Below are 19,115 nucleotides of genomic sequence, written 5' to 3' on the forward strand. Positions count from 1 at the left end.
ATAGATTTCTGAACTACTTACAAAAACATTACAACTTGTAACGGAGTGATCGTTACCCGTTAAAAGCCATTTTACCCGCACTCGTCTAATAATCGACGGATCACAGAGCGCTATGATTTTAAGCCTTCGTAGGCATAATTTTAGACTCGTCAGTAAGTCCCTAAAGTGTAGGTGTCGGTGTAGTGAGAGTGGGGAGAGCAGAGAAAGAAAGAAACGCACCAAGAAACTTTAGGAAAATCATTGTGACTGAACTGTCGAAACCAACACCTCGTGAAAAGTTCAAATCAGAAAATTAATATCTGTTATGTCCACCCGCATTTTTTCTTTTAAATTTAAATCATCCTCGCAGATGGAAGACTTCTCCATGCGCGAAAGCCACAATAAAATATAAGCTACGCGACTGCTGGTTGACTAGCGGAGACTTCTGCAATCTCAGCGCCGCGAGTATTTAAAAAGGCGATCAACAGCCAATGTCTTGGTCTTTGTTAATTAATTCGATTTTCGCGTTTAGTTGACGGGCCCGTGCCTTGTAAAAGTCCCTTATCTTAATTTGCGCTGCACTTAAGACGAGTTCAGACTCCGTTCAACCGGCAGGCCACGTATTAGTTATTAATAAATACAACCATAGAGAACCGGAATCTCAAAGTTCTAATGTTCTTTGCACTTCGGCGATTATATTCGGTCAGTAAGAATAATTTAGAGTAATTTAGAGAATCGGAATCTCAAAGTTCTAATTTGCTCTGCACTTAGCCGAGAATCCGATCATTAAGTAAACTCAAAATCTATTAAAAAGTTAGTTTTGCGCACTTTACCCTACGGGGGACTGGAGGACGTTAGCTCAAATAAATAAAATTCATTTATATAATTTCGATTAAGGAAAATTTGTGAAAGTGTAAAAATTTTGGTGTTTATAAAAATAAATCTAAAAAGAAAGCGAATTTGGTTCGAATCAATTCATTTCTAAAAAATAAGAAGCCCTTAAGAGAAACAGCCCAAATCCATCCAATTCCATCCGCTGCGAGAACCAACCAAAGGGCCCAATCAAGGAACAGGCGCTATCAGCTGCCCCGGAATCTCGGATCCGATTATCAATAAAGTTCCTGTAAACAGTAAGTACATCTACTCTCAATAAATCCGTGAACACTCTCAAACGAAGGCGTGGTGAATTTGTACTTCGAAAACGTCCCACATAAATAATTAAAACAACGCAATTAAAACTTCCGTTGCGTATTCTTTAAAACGTTGATCCAAACCTCCACCGTTTACGCTACCGCTCTAAAAATGCCCTTGGACATGACATATCTGAGGAGAACGGAACGCGACGTGGTGACCTGGGACTTTGCCGCCAATTTGAGAACCTCACCTAGGAGATTTGTTCGCAGAAATTTCAACAAGGAGTTGCAGCGAGGAGGGATTGTTGATGAAAATTATAGAAAAGCAAAATAACTCCAGGTACAAAAATCATGTCAGATTAGTTTCTCGGGTTCGCGGCGTCAGCCAGGTCTTAAGTCGGCTGAAGGTCATCGCTACTTCGCGTTCGGTCACAATCGTGAGTTTATACAAATTAGAATTAGATGTGGAATTAAGATTGTAAAAATTATGAAACAATTAATTAATAATACCAGGATCTATTTAGGGTTATTAATTGATTTGTTTAGGAAAAATGATTCGATTTTTAAATATGTAAATACCAGGTTTTGACACCTTGGGTAGTCGATCGACCCCCGGTGTGTCGTCACAGATGAGCTTACTTTGTTATTATTTTATTATTGACTTCCCATTATGAGCCCCATAAATCTGCCCAGATAACCCCCTGGGTTTCTAACCATTTAGCTTCAAAAGGCGGAAAAAAGTCGTGACCCGTCTTCCTAAAAAACTCCTCCTAATAATACCCGTATCTGGGGTCGTTGATGGGAATAACGTCCCCTGGAGGGTGTACCTCTGAAACCTCGATTGGGACCAGCTTCCAAGCACTGGTGATGTCAGTCCAATAGGCAGGGTGGTTGTTGCTGACAAAGATGGTCTCACTCGGTGGACCTCGGCTCGTGGGTGATCCAGGTGAGTTTTCCTCGGCGGTTCGAACCACCCTTACTCGGGGTTCGATTAAGATCTCGTCGTCGGTTATCCGCACTACTTCCGCTCGCGGTTCGGCTGAAGTTGCGACGGCGATTGTCGGCAACGATAAGTAAAATGGTTGGGCCAAGCGACGACGACCTTCTTGTACCGAGCGACCTGATCGGCGTGACCGTTTTCCGTGAGGGATTAACGTACAGGAATTTGGTGTTGGCCGAACGCTGGCTAGCGCTCTTGGCGAAGATTTGGGACCTTGCGATACGCCGATTAAGCGCTCGCCCAGCAGGAGGGTTAAGTTGGCGAAACACTGGCTAGCGCTTTAGCCAGAAAGTATTCTTATATGGGTTGGAACTGCTGTAAAGCGCTCCGCCCCATAATAAGCGTATTTTGACTAAATATTTGGTGTAGTTGGTTTATTCAAAAATTGGATCTGGAGAGGTTCAAGCCTGAGGATGGAGCTCTCTGCACTCGAGAGTCTCTAGATCTACTGACTTGCTCTGTTCCAAAATAAATGTTTATAAATCTTATTGTCAGCCATGTTGGTAGCTCAGATTACTCCTGAGAGAGTCGACGAGGCCCGGGTCCCATGCTGACGCAAAATGTTTGGTTATCTGCGGCCACGGCAACTCTCTGTTGACGCTTTATCACAAGCGATTTCCGTTACTCCGCTGTTGGTATAACCACCAGCGAAGCAACTGATATCGCTTGGTATGCATTCTGAGAGTCATCTAAATTAAAGTAAATGCTTTTTAAGTAAAATAACATAAATCTTGAAAAAAAAATTATTTTAGGCGAAATTCTGAGAACGTAACAACATTAAAATTAATCCATTAAAATCTCTCATTAAAAGGTTTCAGTAAAATCAGCAAAGTTTAATTAAAATCAGGAAATAGTTCAATAATTGAGTTGGAATAAATTTGAAGTGCAAAAAAATAAACAGCAGTAAAAATGATTATCAGATAATAATTATTAAAATGGTTGTTAAAATTAATTAATTAAAAGTAAAGAATAAAATGGTAAATTTCGTTCATAAAGAAATTATCAAAAGTTGTGCGACAGCGATGCAAGACCAAGAGAGATAGTCGGCCATCTTCCCGTGTTCAAACTCTGAGTAGAGCACACTTAAGGTCGAAACTAAAGTATTAGTTCAATTATAAAATAAAATAACATCTCTCGGCCTACAATGAAATAAACGTTCGTCATAATTTTACATTTACAAAGGAAATCAAAATTTGGTAAAATTTTACGGTTCAAAATGGATTAAATAAAATAGTTTGAATGATATGAAAATAATTTAGACAATAATTAAGGTTACTCAAACATCTGAATTAATTAACTTGAACTGGAAATGAATGGATTAAAATTTATTTAATAATTTTTTGGATTTGGAAAATAGGATTAATTCAAGATACAAAGATCTCTTGGGATTAAATGATTATTGTTGTAATATTAAGAACACGGCATTAATTTACTAATTAGGAAAATTATAATTAGGAAATAGGAATTAAGAAATGATAATTAGAAATAAGAATGGAATTATCTTATTGATGGGAAATCATTTATTGCATTTTGTAATTATGGAATTATAAATAGTGTGGTTGTGTGTGCGTAAAGAGTATACCTTGGTTTCATGGTATATTTCTCGGGCTTCAGGGTAGGTCTCTTAGAGTAACGTGAGGGTCCGTGGGACAGCGTGCGCTGTGTGGACAGCGTGTGTAGTAACGTGAGGGTCCAGCACAGTGACGTGAGGGTTTGTGGGACAGCGTGAACTAAGATAGAGTAGCGTGAGAGTCCGGTGGACAGCGCGAAGTAGATAGAGTGGCGTGAGAGTCTAGTGGACAGCGGGTACTCCAGCGACGTGAGGGTCAGCTAAACAGCGCAAAATATAACCGAATAAGAGTTGTGTGTGAATGAGTTCATCCTGCGAATTTTTATATATTGTTATATTGGCCTTTATATCAGTTGTAAGAAGGAATGGATAACTACATATTTTTAGAAAATGAATTTTCTGTGTTTAAATTTTGATTCCTTTCAGCAATCTCTCACGACCCTGACCTAATACTCCATATTCTGGTCCAGTTCTGGATACTCAGTCCAAAAATCAAAAAATGGTGCCCTTAAACAAATAAAAGGAGCGATAAACAAGCAAGCGACATTCCATTTCAAACCTTTACTTTTGTGAAGAGATGAAAAAATTAAAATTAAAAATTGTCTTGATATTTCAAGAAACTTAACATAAAATAAATTAAATGAAGATTTAGAACCTTTCTATTAGACAACTTCAAAAATTGTCGATGTAGAGATAGATTTATCTTTATGGCATTTGTTAAGTAGGAAAAGAAATTATCAAAAAATTTTTGTTATGCTCTACATATGTCAAATCAATATCAGATTTTAAAATAAAAAAACTCACCTTATAAAGAATTGATCCAGGAGACATTAAGGTGAGATCTGCATCATTGAGGTATTCAATACTAATTGGGTGGTCATGGCTTGGGTTCATACTTTTTGCCAAAACAACATCAACGAGAGCTTCAACGAATTTAGTAGTCTTTTGTTGATTTTACCATTTTTTCAGGTAGACAATTAATCATAACTATATCAAAAATTTGATTTCTAACTTCTATATGTATGTCAGCCTGTTGGTATATTTACCTGAGTACAATTTTAGGAATTAATATCAAAAATACTCCCTGTAGTGAATTTTAATACAGTTCCTCAAAAAACGTATTAAAAGACTCAATACTTGTTGATAATCAAATTAATTTTATACTATTATTTTTCTTTTTAACGAAATGTTAGCGTCTCTATTAGATAGATCACGTTATCAATTGTAAGGTTAGTCACTAACTGATCCCGCTATAAAATCCCGCTGAATTCCAAGATGGAGTGATTTCAGATTTTCCGTCCATCAACCAATCGCATCGATGGCGCGAAAACATTAATTTACAAAAAAGTATTTTAATAATAGTAATTACTTTTTTAAAAGGTTCAGTTAATCATTTGTTTTTTTTTTTTTTTATTTTATGCAAATGGAAAAAGTTAAAATAAAAAAAAATTTTCTAGATGAAATTTTTAAGAGAGACCTAATTAACAATATTCGCAATTATAGAATTGTTTAGAAAATGCCTTCCAATTATCAACTTCCTAAGCAAAATAGGTAAATTCATGCACAGTAAATCGAAATCACAAATTTGATACAACTTTTATTTTATTTATTAATATTATTTCTATAAATTGGTAAAAGAATAATCCAAAGATCGATATTCCAAATAATATTAATAATAATTTAACATATTTGAAATACTAATAACAATTAATAACTTTTAAGTAGAGCAGAGAATGTGGGTAAAAAGTTGAAATAGCAAAGCAACGGAAATTTTAAACAGAGAAATTGGAGCATCTGAAGAGTGCTGAAGGTCAACTTGAACATTCAAAATAAAAATAGAATTCTAGGCTATGGTATCACAAATTATTAGAAATTAAACGTCAAATAAACATTAGTAATTAGCAGGCATTCTTGGCGAGAAATAAAAAAATTATGATTTAGTTAAGGTACTAATAAAAAAATGGATAAATGAATCTTTAACAAGAACTTGTTAAAAAAAAATTAGGAAAACGGTTGACCCTAAAGGCCATCCCTGCAACTCCCTGCTACATTCGTAATTAAGCGCTCGAAATTGTACTTATTGTGTTCTTGAGCTCTTCGAGCTCAAAAATCTAATTTTCGTGTTGTTTTGAACTCTCCGAGCTCAAAAGTTTGATAAGGGTTTAATAAATCACTATTTTTAACTTCCCGCTAAGAAAATTGAAAATTTTCAAAAATCGGGAAGGTATTGGTTTCACCCTCTTTTTCGAAAATGGAGTTTTCATCAAATCTCGACGTTTTAAAGTCCTAGGAAGCCTCCCTGACTATTCCCGCGAGGGTGTCACTATGTCTGTATGTATGTATACATGTGTGTGTGTGTGTGTGTGTGTGTGTGTGTGTGTGTGTGTGTGTGTGTGTGTGTGTGTGTGTGTGTGTGTGTGTGTGTGTGTGTGTGTGTGTGTGTGTAAACCTCTTATATCTTTTGAACGGTTGATTCGATTTTATCGCGGTTGGTGCCATCCGAAAGGGCTTCACTGAACTTAGATTTCCTATAAATTCAAACCGATTCGGACCCATCGATTTTGAGAAATTCAGTAAAAATCTAAAAAAAAATAGGAAAATAGTTTTTTTCAGAAGTGGTTTTTCCGGAATAACATTCAAACGGCTCTACCGATCGATTCCAAAAACTAATCAGCTCTCAACCTTAAAAAACCACGTCGATTGCCGCGAATCAGGTCAAAATCGGTTGATTCGTTCGAAAGACATCGTGAACGGAAGAAAAACAAAAAAAGTGTTTTTTCGGAGTTACTCCGCAATTTCTAGTTTGACCAATTGAAACTCAGAAATTCTTTATGAGGCATAAAAAACTTCGTAGAATGCCGCCAACCCCGTAAAAATCAGTACATTCATTCAAAAGTTATTGCGGTTTAAAAATCCAAAATGTAGTTTTTCTATCAGACTTTTAAGCTCAAAGAGCGCAAAAGCACAGAAAAGGTTTCTTTTTGAGCTCGAAGAGCTTAAAATAACATACAGATTGTATTTTTGAGCTCGAAGAGCTTAAAATAACATACAGATTGTATTTTTGAGCTCGAAGAACTCAGAACAAAACGGCCATGTATTAACGGAATTAGCGGGAAGTTGCAGAGATGGCCTTAAGGGTCAATTGTTTTGCTAACTTTATTCATTTTCAACCCTCAATAACTTTTGAATGAATGAATCGAGTTTCACGCGGTTAGCAGCATTCGACACAGTTTTTCAAATTCTATGATATTGTAACAGGGTAAAATTACCCTAAATCGATAAGTCACCGGATATCGATAACTATTCGACGTAGCAGTGGCGCGTCTAGATCTTCGGGGCTGAAGGGAGAATAGGAGGGGGTAGTTTTTGGTTAAAATAGGTGAGCCGTGCAGTGGAAGAGGGAGAAGTAGTGTGACCGCCAGACGTAGTGCCACGGAAATCGATAAGGACCGATCCCCGGAGTAGTGACGAGACGAAGGAAGCCAACTACAACTAGGACTTCATCCTTAATAAGAGAGTTTGATCATCATTTTATTCGTCAAGGTATCAATTATTACTCTGTGGGAAAGAAATGGACCGCGGTTTGCACTCGGTCTATTTTACCTCTTCTTAATTTATCTATAAATTTTATTCATAAATAATAGTTAAACATTTCCTAGTTTGGAATGAGTGATTTTCCTGGGGGCTTATACTACAGAATCACTCAATCGACCTTGCGGATGAAATTTAACAACTAAAAATTTATCAATTAATTAATTAACATCCGAAAAATTCGTTCAATAAATTATTGTAATTTTATAACAAATTAACTTAAGAAAAATTTATTGATTTCGTTACTTGAAGAATAATCGACAAAATTGTACTCGTGGAATTTTGGTCGAGCGTCAGTACATTTTGTGTAGCAGTAAATTCCAACACCCAAGGTCAAAGACAACTAAGTTAGCGAATGTTCTAGCTAATAAAATTGAAGGCTTCGACTTTTGTCGATTTTTATAATTTATAAAATTATCTTGAAAATTTTGTCGAAATTTATGTTAGGAATTATTTACTGAAAATTATTTTTATATTGTAAGTTATTTTATTTGTTAAATATTAACTAATTTATTTTGGGATTATGTCCGTAAATTAAATAAATTAAATTTTGTTAAAAATTAAAAATAAATATTATTTTCATTATCATCCATAATTCTTAATTATAATATGTATATCAGGAATGTGGACTAGATAGGATCATAATTACAAATTACATTATTATTTCTGCGACGTTTCGGTCATTTATTAGACCTTCATCAGGCATCTGAAAATTACACAAATTAATAACTAACAAAATAACATAACAATTGATACAATTCTAATATTTACCATAACACGAATTCTAACAATCACTATCTTACATTGCACAGTTGCAATCCTATCTAGTCCACATTTCTGATATACATTTTATAATTAAAAATAATTAGCGTGGACATTAAGTCCAAGAAATTAGTTATTCTGAGTTGAAAATGCCATAGGAAAAATTGGTCAGAATTAATTAATTTACAACATTAAACTTGTGTTAATAATCTTGAACTTGGTTGTAAAATTTATATCGTGATTGATTTAATTAGTAAAAGTTAATTCAAAGTATTAAGATCTCTCGAATTAAACAATTATTGTTATATTATTAAGACCATGACAATAAGTTACTTAGGAATTTTAATCTATTTAATATTTTCATATAGAATCAGAATTTACAATCGGAATTTGAAATCGAATGTTCGTTTACGTACTTTGGAATTTGATTGGTAACTGAAAGTTATCGTTTCTCAAAAACTAATGATTGAAGAATTTAATTAAAGTTTTTGGATCAAATTCATTAAATTCAATTTTTAAAACAAAATTTATAAAATAAAATCATTATAAGTATGGGTTATGTGTGTGAAGAATTGTACGGGTAATGTCTGATAGAGAGTGTTAATAGTGTTAAGTTCTGGCAGTCCGGTGGACTTAATTTTAAGTTATAAAACTGTGGAAAGTTTGGTTTGTTTTGGTAGTCCGGTGGACTTATAATTTTAACCTTAGTTTTAGGACAGGTGTGGGAGACCGTTTGTTAGAAAAAGCCCGTCTAGTCATCGTATCGTCGTCTGGGAAGGTTCGTTTGTAAATATCGTTTATCTCGCAGTTATTCTCCGCTTCTTTAGAGAATAAGTTAATTATAGCATGTGTGAGTAAGCGCTTAAATTGTAAAGGCCCTAGGGGTATAAGCATGGTGAATTTGCCCCCGAAAGGTATCGGCTTGATACTGCGGGGATTTTTAGGTACTAATAAGATATTAAGATCCTGAGAGTTTCAGCTTTTGAAACCAATTGGTCTTCGAGAAAAAGCCAAATATGTAGAAATCAGATAAAATGAATATTCTCAGAGACTATTTTATCGATTGACTTATACTTGGGATATGTTTTGGGGGTCGATAGTAGCTCCTCGGAAAAACATTGGGAGCTGGATCAGTCGACAATAATCTCGAAAAAAATGACTTTTTAGTTTTAATTTCGACTTTTCACGATGTTACGGTTCTGGTACAATTATGAAATAATTTTTTTTGGATTCCTCATTCAATTTCCTATGGACTTAAGTGCTTTTAAAATTTTTAAAAAAGGTACGCCATATAGAAAAAAAATAAAAACCACTTTTTAATTAATTATGTAGTTTTTTTTTTGCAGTAATATTAAAATTATGTTTAAATTGTCGCTTTTAGTCTTTGAATATGGTATGTTATCGACTCAGTCGTCTTATGTGCAAAAAAACCGCACGACCAACGCGCCCACTGGCGTATTTGGTCGTATATACAACAGCTGACAAAAGTGTTGTTTATGATCTGAATCTGAGAGATTGTCTGTTCACATTTTATTTGTTAAGCTAATAAAATGACTCCAAATAAAACAGTCAATGATAAGTGTTGCATTTGTTCAAAAATAGTAAAGAAAGTTCCGGGAACTCCTAAAACTTTATTAACAGAACAAGACATTGATGAGTTTTCTTCAGTATTTGATGGTGAAATTTTTACTGGTGATATTGTTTGTGGTAATGTCGTGTAGAGATGTATAAAAAAAGAAAAGTTGAACCGGTGGTTATTGATGCTGAAGATGGATCTGAATCTATCGTTAGTGGAATGTTAGAACGAACGGAGTCTAGTCTGTCACACATGACATTGTCTCAGTCAAGTTCAGATGATCCTTCTTTTAGATTCAACATTACTCCTACCGATTGTACAGAGTACGTTGAGATTCATATGAGAAGAACTATTTCAACTCATCGATACTGTTGTCTTTGCGGTAATACTAGTGACTTAATTATTATTCCTCAAAAAGCCCGAATGCAGTCATTCATTAAGCGACGAGTCTTCATACCAGATGGAAATCGATGCTGTCGAAATCATTTAATAAACAAACGATTCTATGATGAATCTCTAAGTTTGATCAGAGTTTATTCTAACTGGACTTTAATTTCATCTGTAGAATTAAGTAATATGATGGAAAATTTTTCTGTTGAATGCGATTCAACATTACTGAATAAAATGGAAGATTATCGTTTATCAGATGAGAAGCTTCGCGTTTTGACTGGTTTAAAATGGGAAAATGTGATTGAGTTGCGAAATTGGTTAGTTTCAATGAGAAATACTGATGCTCGAAGTGTAACTCAAGCAATAATAGTGTTTTTGGTTAAGCTTCGCACAGGTAATTCAAATAAGTTAGTATCTACAGTCTTGGATATTAACGAAGAGCAGTTAGTGTCAAAGTGTTGTGAGCAAGTCATCCAATCTTTCGAAAAAGACATTTTACCTTCGCGTTTTGGTTTAAATGCAGTATCTAGGGCTGATCTTATTGAGAATCATACATCTTTAGTTGCTAAGAAACTTCACAATGATTTGAATGATAAACTCATTTTAATTTGTGATGGGACTTATGCTCGTCATGAGAAAAATTCTAATAATGAGTACCAAAGAAAGTTATATTCTGGTCAAAAACAAGTACCACTATGTAAGCCATTCACGATTTGCACAACTGATGGACACATAGTTGATATGTTGGGACCGTATTATGCTAACCAAAATGATGCTACTATAATGCGGGATATCATAGAGAATCCTGATAGTATATGTCATTTATTAGAACCTGGCGATGCATTTGTGGTAGATCGAGGATTCCGTGATGTGAAAGGATACTTGGAAGAAAAAAATTATAAAGTATTAATGCCAGCACTCAAAGGAAAACAAAATCAGTTAACAACAACTGAGTCTAACGCTTCAAGAAATGTAACAAAAATTCGTTGGGCTGTAGAAGCAGTTCATGGGATGTTAAAACAAAAATATCATTTACTCGATCAAAGAATTGACAACAAAATGCTTCCTAGGGTTGGAAGTTTTTTTAAGATTGCCTCATTTTTGCATAATATATATAGTAAGCGTCTTACTTCCGACTCAGAGTTTTTGGATGAAGTCATCGAAACAATGAAATCGCAAAATAATGTAGTAAATACGTTAACTGAAGACGTTCAAAAAAATTGCTAGCAGCGAAAAAAATTGCCGTTTCAAACAATTTCATCTGAAACTCTTGAAGACTTTCCGGAAATGACAGAAAATGATCTGCGTATTTTTTTCACTGGTTCCTATCAATTGAAACAGGCTGTTTCCTATTTAGCAGAAATGCTTGATGAAACAGGTAATCTCACTATTCAATATGTGAAAGAACAGTCAAATATACTCAAAATTGAAGTTCAATCCAGACACATTAATAGAAAGGTTTATAGATGTTTTATTGAGTATAAAAAAAATGATATTGGTCCAAAAAGCATATTGAGGCATAGTTGTGAGTGTGCAAATGGTCTGAGAACAATTGGATGTTGCTCTCATGTTGCTGCTGTTGTTTACTATTTATCACACGGGAGATATTTAACGAAGATTTTAAGGCCTGCTGAAATACTTAGCAAATTATTTGATAGAGACAGTATTTCACCTGTGATTGAAGAGGATAGTGATGAAGACTGATAAAATATGATTATACATTTGTTTCCTCAAGTATATCTTTCATTTGTTGTTATGTATTTATAATTTACAAACTAAAATCTATTTCTTGTTTTATATGTGTATAATGTTTATAATATTTTAGTTGATATTATATGATATGACAAAATTTAACTGCTGATGCAGAGATTATTGTTGCAAATAACATTCAAGAACATATAAAAACTAGAAAAATAATGATTCACACTTTAAACATGTAAATAAAGTAAATATTTGCTTAAAAAGTGGTTTTTATTTTTTTTCTATATGGCGTACCTTTTTTAAAAATTTTAAAAGCACTTAAGTCCATAGGAAATTGGATGAGGAATCCAAAAAAAAAGTATTTCATAATTGTACCAGAAGCGTAACATCGTGAAAAGTCGAAATTAAAACTAAAAAGTCATTTTTTTCGAGGTTGTTGTCGACTGATCAAGCTCCCAATTTTTTTCTGAGGAGCTACTATCGACCCCCAAAACATATCCCAAGTATAAGTCAATCGATAAAATAGTCTCTGAGAATATTCATTTTATCTGATTTTTACATATTTGGCTTTTTCTCGAAGACCGATTGGTTTCAAAAGCTGAAACTCTCAGGATCGTAATATCTTATTAGTACCTAAAAATCCCCGCAGTATCAAGCCGATACCTTTCGGGGGCAAATTCACCATGCTGATACCCCTAGGGCCTTTGTTATTTTATTGTTAATAAACTGATCAGATTGTTATTTAAATCTTTACTATTCAACAGCACCTTCCTCCACTCTCCCTACCCTAAGATAAGAAATTCTCAGCTCTGGACCGGTTCCAGGAACCGTGATTAAAAATCCTAGTGGCGCCCTGATAATTATATTGTTTATTAATTTAGTTAGTTTATTTATAAAATTGATTAGGGGCCAACCCGAGCAGGTAAAACTGTTAGAATATAATTTCAAACACAATTTGATTAGACCAGAAATTTTAGTGTAATCCGAAAAAAAAAACCTTTTTGTCGATTTTTTTCATCAATTATAACTCACTAACGAATCAATCGATTTTGACCGGCTTGGTGGCGATCAGCGTGGTGTTTTGATGTTAAGAGCTGATTAGTTATTGGAATTGATCGGTCAAGCCGTTTAAGAGCTATTAAAAAAAACCACATTTGATAAAAATTTTTTTTTTGCAGTTTTTTTGAGATTTCTGAAAATATACTGGTCCGAATCGGTTCAAACTATATTTAAAATCTAAGATCAGTCGAGCTCTTTCGATTAGCGTCAACCACGATAGAATCGGTCAAGCCGTTCAAAAGTTATGAGAGGTTCAAACACACACACACACACACATACAGAGAGAGAGAGAGAGAGAGAGAGATTGATTGATTAATGATTTATTCATGCCAAGGCACAGGCCATATGGCAATATTAAATACAAAATATTTACATAAAATATAAAATATAGTAAAGTATGTATATGTAAGTACAAAAACTTAATCTAATCTAATTAGAAATATATCAAAATAAAAATAATGTAATAGATTCAACAATAATTTTATATTAAAGCTTTAACTACTCAATTTTTAAAGTCTTATTAAAGTTTTTGATTGCCAGTTTTTGACTTCTAACTTAATTATCTAAATTTAGCAAATAATCAAACAATTTATTTTTAAACACTTCACTACTACTCGAGTTTACAATAACTTCAGATAGATCTTCCCATTAGCGGATAAGGGTTACCACTAACTAAAGTTAAAAACTGAGTTAAGTGACCAATAACACTATTTATGTTTAAACTGAGTATATTTAATGGTGGAGCTAAGTTATTAGGAGAATTATTTGTTGAATTATCTAAGCGTTAATCAAGTTTCATAAGATCAGATTCACAATTTATAACTAGTCTTTCAGAGTTCTCATCTTTCTTTGCAAAGATTTGCCCATTTCTCGCCCAAACAAACTTGTATTTAGCAGTTTTAGCCTTCTCCTTAGTTTTGAGTAAAAGTCGATGGGTTTCTGGCAGAAAAATTCATTAACATAAATAGATCCCTTGAATGCATCATCGACTTGCGTAGGAAAAACCTTCTTTACCGGAAGATTGCCAGACTGACGCTTCTTATTGACAACAAAGTTACGAGCTTGGATCGACATCATTGAAATTATAAAAGAGTGAGAGGCAGGCCTAGTTTGATCTCGCACTTGCTTGTTTTTATTCTCAAATTTACGAGCATTTAAGATGCAGCCAGTTAGATTTGGCGAACTCAAATCCGTTAGGATGGCTGTACAGATATCATCTGGTGTTTGGTTATTCGCTACCGAATCGGGAATACCCGATACGACTAATTCGGCAGAGCTCTCTGGTACCTGAGAGGAAGAAGATGCAACAGGAGTTGAATTTCCAAGGAGTAACAATTTCTCAGTTACCGCAGCCATTTCATTTTTTGTTTGATCTCTAAGATTTTCAAGATCTGAACTGAGCTTGATGATTGATGCAGCGTTTGCCTTAATATTGGCAGTTAGCCTTTCCTGATTCGCAGCAATAGAGTCTTGGGACTGTTGAACTTCTAGTAACTTAGCATCTAGCTTTTCAAATCTTGCATTCGTTGAGACTTCCAGACTACAGAATCTCTCCATCATTGCTGTTAATTTTTGATCGAGAGACTTATCTGCCCAACCTACTGGTAACTGCGCCATTTTGGAGATACAACAGGTGATACGAATGCTGAGTCAGAAGTAGGTGATAGTGGTGAGATTGGTGTCGTTGGAGACTTCAGAGATGAGACCGATAATAATCGACCTGCAGACACACGCTCAGATGTAGAAGATCTCGCGGATTTAAAACTTGAAACTGAAGAGGTGTTGGAGCTGGTAGATTTTAGTGAAGCAAGTCTCGTTTTTGCATCTAAATTTCCCAGGAGATAGTTGAATTGTTTTCTGCAACAATCAGTGAGCGGCCTGTTTTTTACAAAATCACGTGCACAACCAGGATGAAAATGTTGTTGACAAGTGTTACAAATAACAGATGATTTGACAGGTCTCTTGCATCTAACACATGTGTCAGACACTAATGGCATAACCAGAAGATTTGAAATAAAATTTCTGTAAGGTGATCAGACAATTTAGTGCGAGGTTTCAAATTACCAATCAGAACCAAGATAAATAACTAGTTATTTTAGTGTCTCTTAAACCTTCTCGATATACATAAGGTAAAGTAAAAGGGAAATGTCCAAGTAAATAACCAGTGATAAGTATTGTCACTTAAACTATCTTGTGGTACACACTGTAGATCTTATAAGTTGTTGAGTAGTAGCGATTTGATGCCCAGAAACAAGTTGATAACAATTTACCGACGGAGTAGATATCAAATTGATGATATCTTTCAAATCTGGTAAACTTCAAGTGTAAGTTGACATCAACTGACGCTAATTTGGCTAACAGCCCACTGCACACAATAACCACTGTCAACTTAACCTCTTCAATGATGAGAAATAAATATTTAATTATTTTGCAATCCACAACGAACAAATAAGTAAAATTTATATGTTAATCTGCAGATTGCAATTTGTTGCTTGCAATATTTCTGAAACCAAAAATGCCCGGGGGCAATTTTAAGCAGAAAAATGTTCTAAAGATAGAGTAAAAAATTTAGCGTGTTTATGTACTTACAAGAGAGAGAGAGAGAGAGAGAGAGAGAGAGAGAGAGAGAGCATCGCGGGAGGAGTCAAGGTGCAATTTCATGCTGACGCTTGACGCTGATTTTTAGCGTCAAACTTGATCACGTGGTACAATTCCGACGAAAACGCCATCTGGATAAATTTTAGCGACAAAAACTGAAAAAACTAAACAATGTTTAGTTTTTGACGCTGGAGCTATGGAGCTATGTGCGTCAAGCTAAAATCCTATAATCGAAGTAGGTAGTAATCGATATATATCGAAAAATAAAAAACAAGAGTAATAAAATATTTTTTTTTAGAATAATTGAAAAAATATATGAAAAAGGTATCATGGACTACGGGGAGGTAATATTAAAAGAAAAATTATAATTTAATTATATTTTATGTATATATTTTGATTTAAGACATGAAAAATGAATGAAAAAGTAAATAACATTTTTTTAACCACAAATGTTATTTACCATTTATCGTACAATTAAATTCAGTTTTGCATAATTTGATAGTAAATTAATTTTCATGTGATGTAAAAAAAAAGCAAGAGCATTGAATTTTAAACTATGTCCTCAAATTTCGATTGAAAAATAAAAAGAAAGTACGCTGAGTTCATGTCAGCCGTTTGTCTCTATACATCCATATGTGTAGACATACGTTATTTACATTGTCAAGTTGTTTTAACATTAAAAAATAATTTTATATATTAGTAAGTATATTTTTTTCATCAGGAACGGGAATTGTTTTATACATGCGGAGTATGTGAGACTATCTGTAAAGAAATCTGCAGTCATCCGTGCATGAAGCCTTATAAGAACTTTCATGTTGACAAAAACTACTATTTTTACCCTTTACTGGGTAAGTAATTCGATAGCATTGTGTAATACAATATATATATTATATTTAAATCTTATTTTTTGACAGCTGACAAAAGAACAATAATCCGTCGAGCACAATTTGAGGACGGCACCCAAGAAGTTATTCGCGAATTATTGCCCGAATTAAATGGCAAAGATGATGTTTTTCAGTTATACAGTGGTCGTGCTATCGGAGGTGGGAAAAAGCAAGTGTTGAAGAATTTGTAGACTATTGTGTGTTAGACGATGAAGATGACATGTTGTTAAGCTTACCTTTACGTAAGACAAATGTTTAATTTCCTTTCCTAACTATTGTCAAAATTATGAAAACTTCATGGCTGATTGATTTTATATTTCTTAATTTTAGCGCAGAAAAGTCCTACACTCCAATCTGCTTCGACAAAGGGTTGTAAGGGTGAAAAAAAAAAAAGCTATCATGTCTCAGAAACCACAAGAAGAATCTAAACTAACGGACGATGAAATCGAATTTTTAATTTTGGAAGTCCAATCAAGGCCGCCCTTGTGGAACTATGAAATACCTCTAGCAAAGCGCTCGTCAAAAGCTACTGATCTACTGTGGGAAGAAATATCAAAAGCCATGAACTGTATGTTGAATTTTTTTTTCTGTATCAATTTTTAATAAGTATTTATTATTATTTTTTTACCTCTATTCATCATTATTTTTTTGCCAGATCGATTATCTGCTGATGATGCTAAAAAAAGATTTAAGAGTTTAAAAGATCAATACCGAAAACAAAAGTTCGAGCAGAATGCCGTTCTAGTGGCTCAGCTCGAATTGACGAAAAGAAATGGAGATTCTATGACGCTTGCTCATTCATGCGCGACTGTTGCTTGATTAAGCCGTAAGTGAAAATAATTATTCTAATTCCTACAATCATTAATTTATATTTTTAATATTTTGTGTAATTTAGAACTGTAGGTAATGTTCCTAGAGATGATTTCCATAATAGTGGAGTTGAAGGTGATGATTATATATCTGAAGATGATGCTAAAAACAATAATAATAGTAATAATCCAATATCAAGTAAGCTGAATTTTTAATTGAAAATATAATTTTGATATAAAACAATAAACGTAATTTTTTCAGCTACTCCTGTCAGTAAAACTTCACGTAAACGTACTAATAACGGATTATTAGACAATAATATGTCTCCGTTAGCTATGATCGCTGCAAAGATCTGCAAGGACTCTCCACCACTTACATTACCTTCTACTCCAAAAATTGATGCAGTCGATAATTTTTTAGCAGGTGTAGGCCATGAAATAAGGAAACTTCCAGAAGACAAGCATCTTGGAGTAATAATAGAAATTATGGCTTTGGTTCAAAGTAAACTTCAAAATGAAAATCGATACGATTTTTAAAAAATTGCTGCTTTCAACAATTTAAAGTTTTTTTTATTTTGGCTCTTATTATAATATTATGTCATCAGTATTATGGTCTGATCTAAAACTTAGGCCAAAGATTAATTATTTTAAAGTGTTGAATAGTTTTAATACAAAACTTTATCTTGAAATAATTACCTGATACTAATATTAATAATTATAAGGTCAAAGATCAAATTATAGGATAATAAGCTAAAAAAAATGAAATCTTACAGCAATAATATTGTTTTAAGACAAAACTCTACCTTAAAGTGGTTGTGTGATACTATAATTAATGATTAAATATAAACTATTTAGTATATTGCTGTTAGTTATAAACTAATTAAGGTATTTAATGTCAAAAATAATGTTTACTGGCTTAAGCCAAAGATTAGTTAATTTTAATATTGTTAAATAGTTTCAAGACAAAAAAACTACGTTAAAATACCCAATATTATTATCAATGATTTAAAGATAAATTACTAACACCAGATCATAAGATGATATTAAAAGATAAAAAAACTAAAATGACAATAATGATATTATTATTACTTAAATATTCTCATAAAATTCTTTGAATTTCTTTGTATTTTTGTAAGACTTTCATACTGTCAAGTTGTTTAACAAATAATATATTTGTATGTTTTAAAAACATTTCGAGTTTGAATAAACTTAATAATTCAAGATCATACTTTTCTTGTAACTCAAATTCTCATACATATTTTATGTTATCTTTCTCTATTAATTAAATACAATTTAATTTACAAAATGTTTCTTTAAATTTAAAAATTTTCATGAAATTCATATTTTTCGTACATTCTAAATTTATACAATTATTCAAATTATTCACTCCCTTCGAAGATTTTTATTTTTTTTATACAATAAAATTTATTCACTATCTTAGTTTATATTAATCTCCGCATACGAAATTACATAACTTTATATTTATTTAATTGTTCTATTTGAATAATTTTTTAAAACTTACACAAAATAAACATGTCTCGCATTTCAAGTTACATATTTTCCGTAAATAATTAATAATTACAGATATAATAATTGCTGGGATAAAATTTCAATATATATTTTATTTTTTTGGTTTTATAAAGTGTATAAAATTCTAATTTAATATTACACTTTTTGGTTTTCTTTTAGTATCAATTTCGATGATTACAGAGAAGTACACATAATTGCTAATTATTATTAGTCTAAAAATTTAATATCAGTCTTTCACTGTCTTTTAATTAAATATAAAAATGCAATTCTCTGCAATCATTCAGAAGTAGAAAATATAATAATTACAAAATTATAAATAATGAATGAAGATAAATATTATATAGAGTTAATTATTTAAATAGCTTTAAAAACTATAGCCACGAGCGATGATGCGATGAGGATCGAAGAGCATAATAAGTACTGTTTATAAACTGCTAGATTAACGTAAGATTTGGGGCGTGAGGACTAACACAATTCAACACTGAAGGTACGTAGATATCGAATTTTTGAGAAGTAACAATATGTAATGAAGA

General features: G+C 33.0%; 2 protein-coding genes across 2 annotated transcripts; both read left to right on the forward strand.

The window, feature by feature from the left end:
* Positions 1–15,590: 15,590 nt before the first annotated feature.
* LOC141527379 (uncharacterized) lies at positions 15,591–16,434 on the forward strand. Its single transcript, XM_074242806.1, has 3 exons — positions 15,591–15,703; positions 16,081–16,207; positions 16,274–16,434. Exons 1-3 carry the CDS (start codon positions 15,689–15,691, stop codon positions 16,432–16,434), a joined length of 303 nt encoding a protein of 100 aa, XP_074098907.1. The 5' UTR covers positions 15,591–15,688.
* A 208-nt stretch (positions 16,435–16,642) lies between these two features.
* Positions 16,643–17,636, forward strand: LOC141527380 (uncharacterized). Its single transcript, XM_074242807.1, has 4 exons — positions 16,643–16,811; positions 16,967–17,069; positions 17,139–17,251; positions 17,315–17,636. Exons 1-4 carry the CDS (start codon positions 16,643–16,645, stop codon positions 17,587–17,589), a joined length of 660 nt encoding a protein of 219 aa, XP_074098908.1. The 3' UTR covers positions 17,590–17,636.
* Positions 17,637–19,115: the final 1,479 nt, after the last annotated feature.

This window comes from Cotesia typhae, unplaced genomic scaffold (genome assembly GCF_013202065.1).
Source record: "Cotesia typhae breed Kobodo isofemale line unplaced genomic scaffold, CoteBio_Ctyphae contig_4, whole genome shotgun sequence".
NCBI lineage: Eukaryota > Metazoa > Arthropoda > Insecta > Hymenoptera > Braconidae > Cotesia > Cotesia typhae.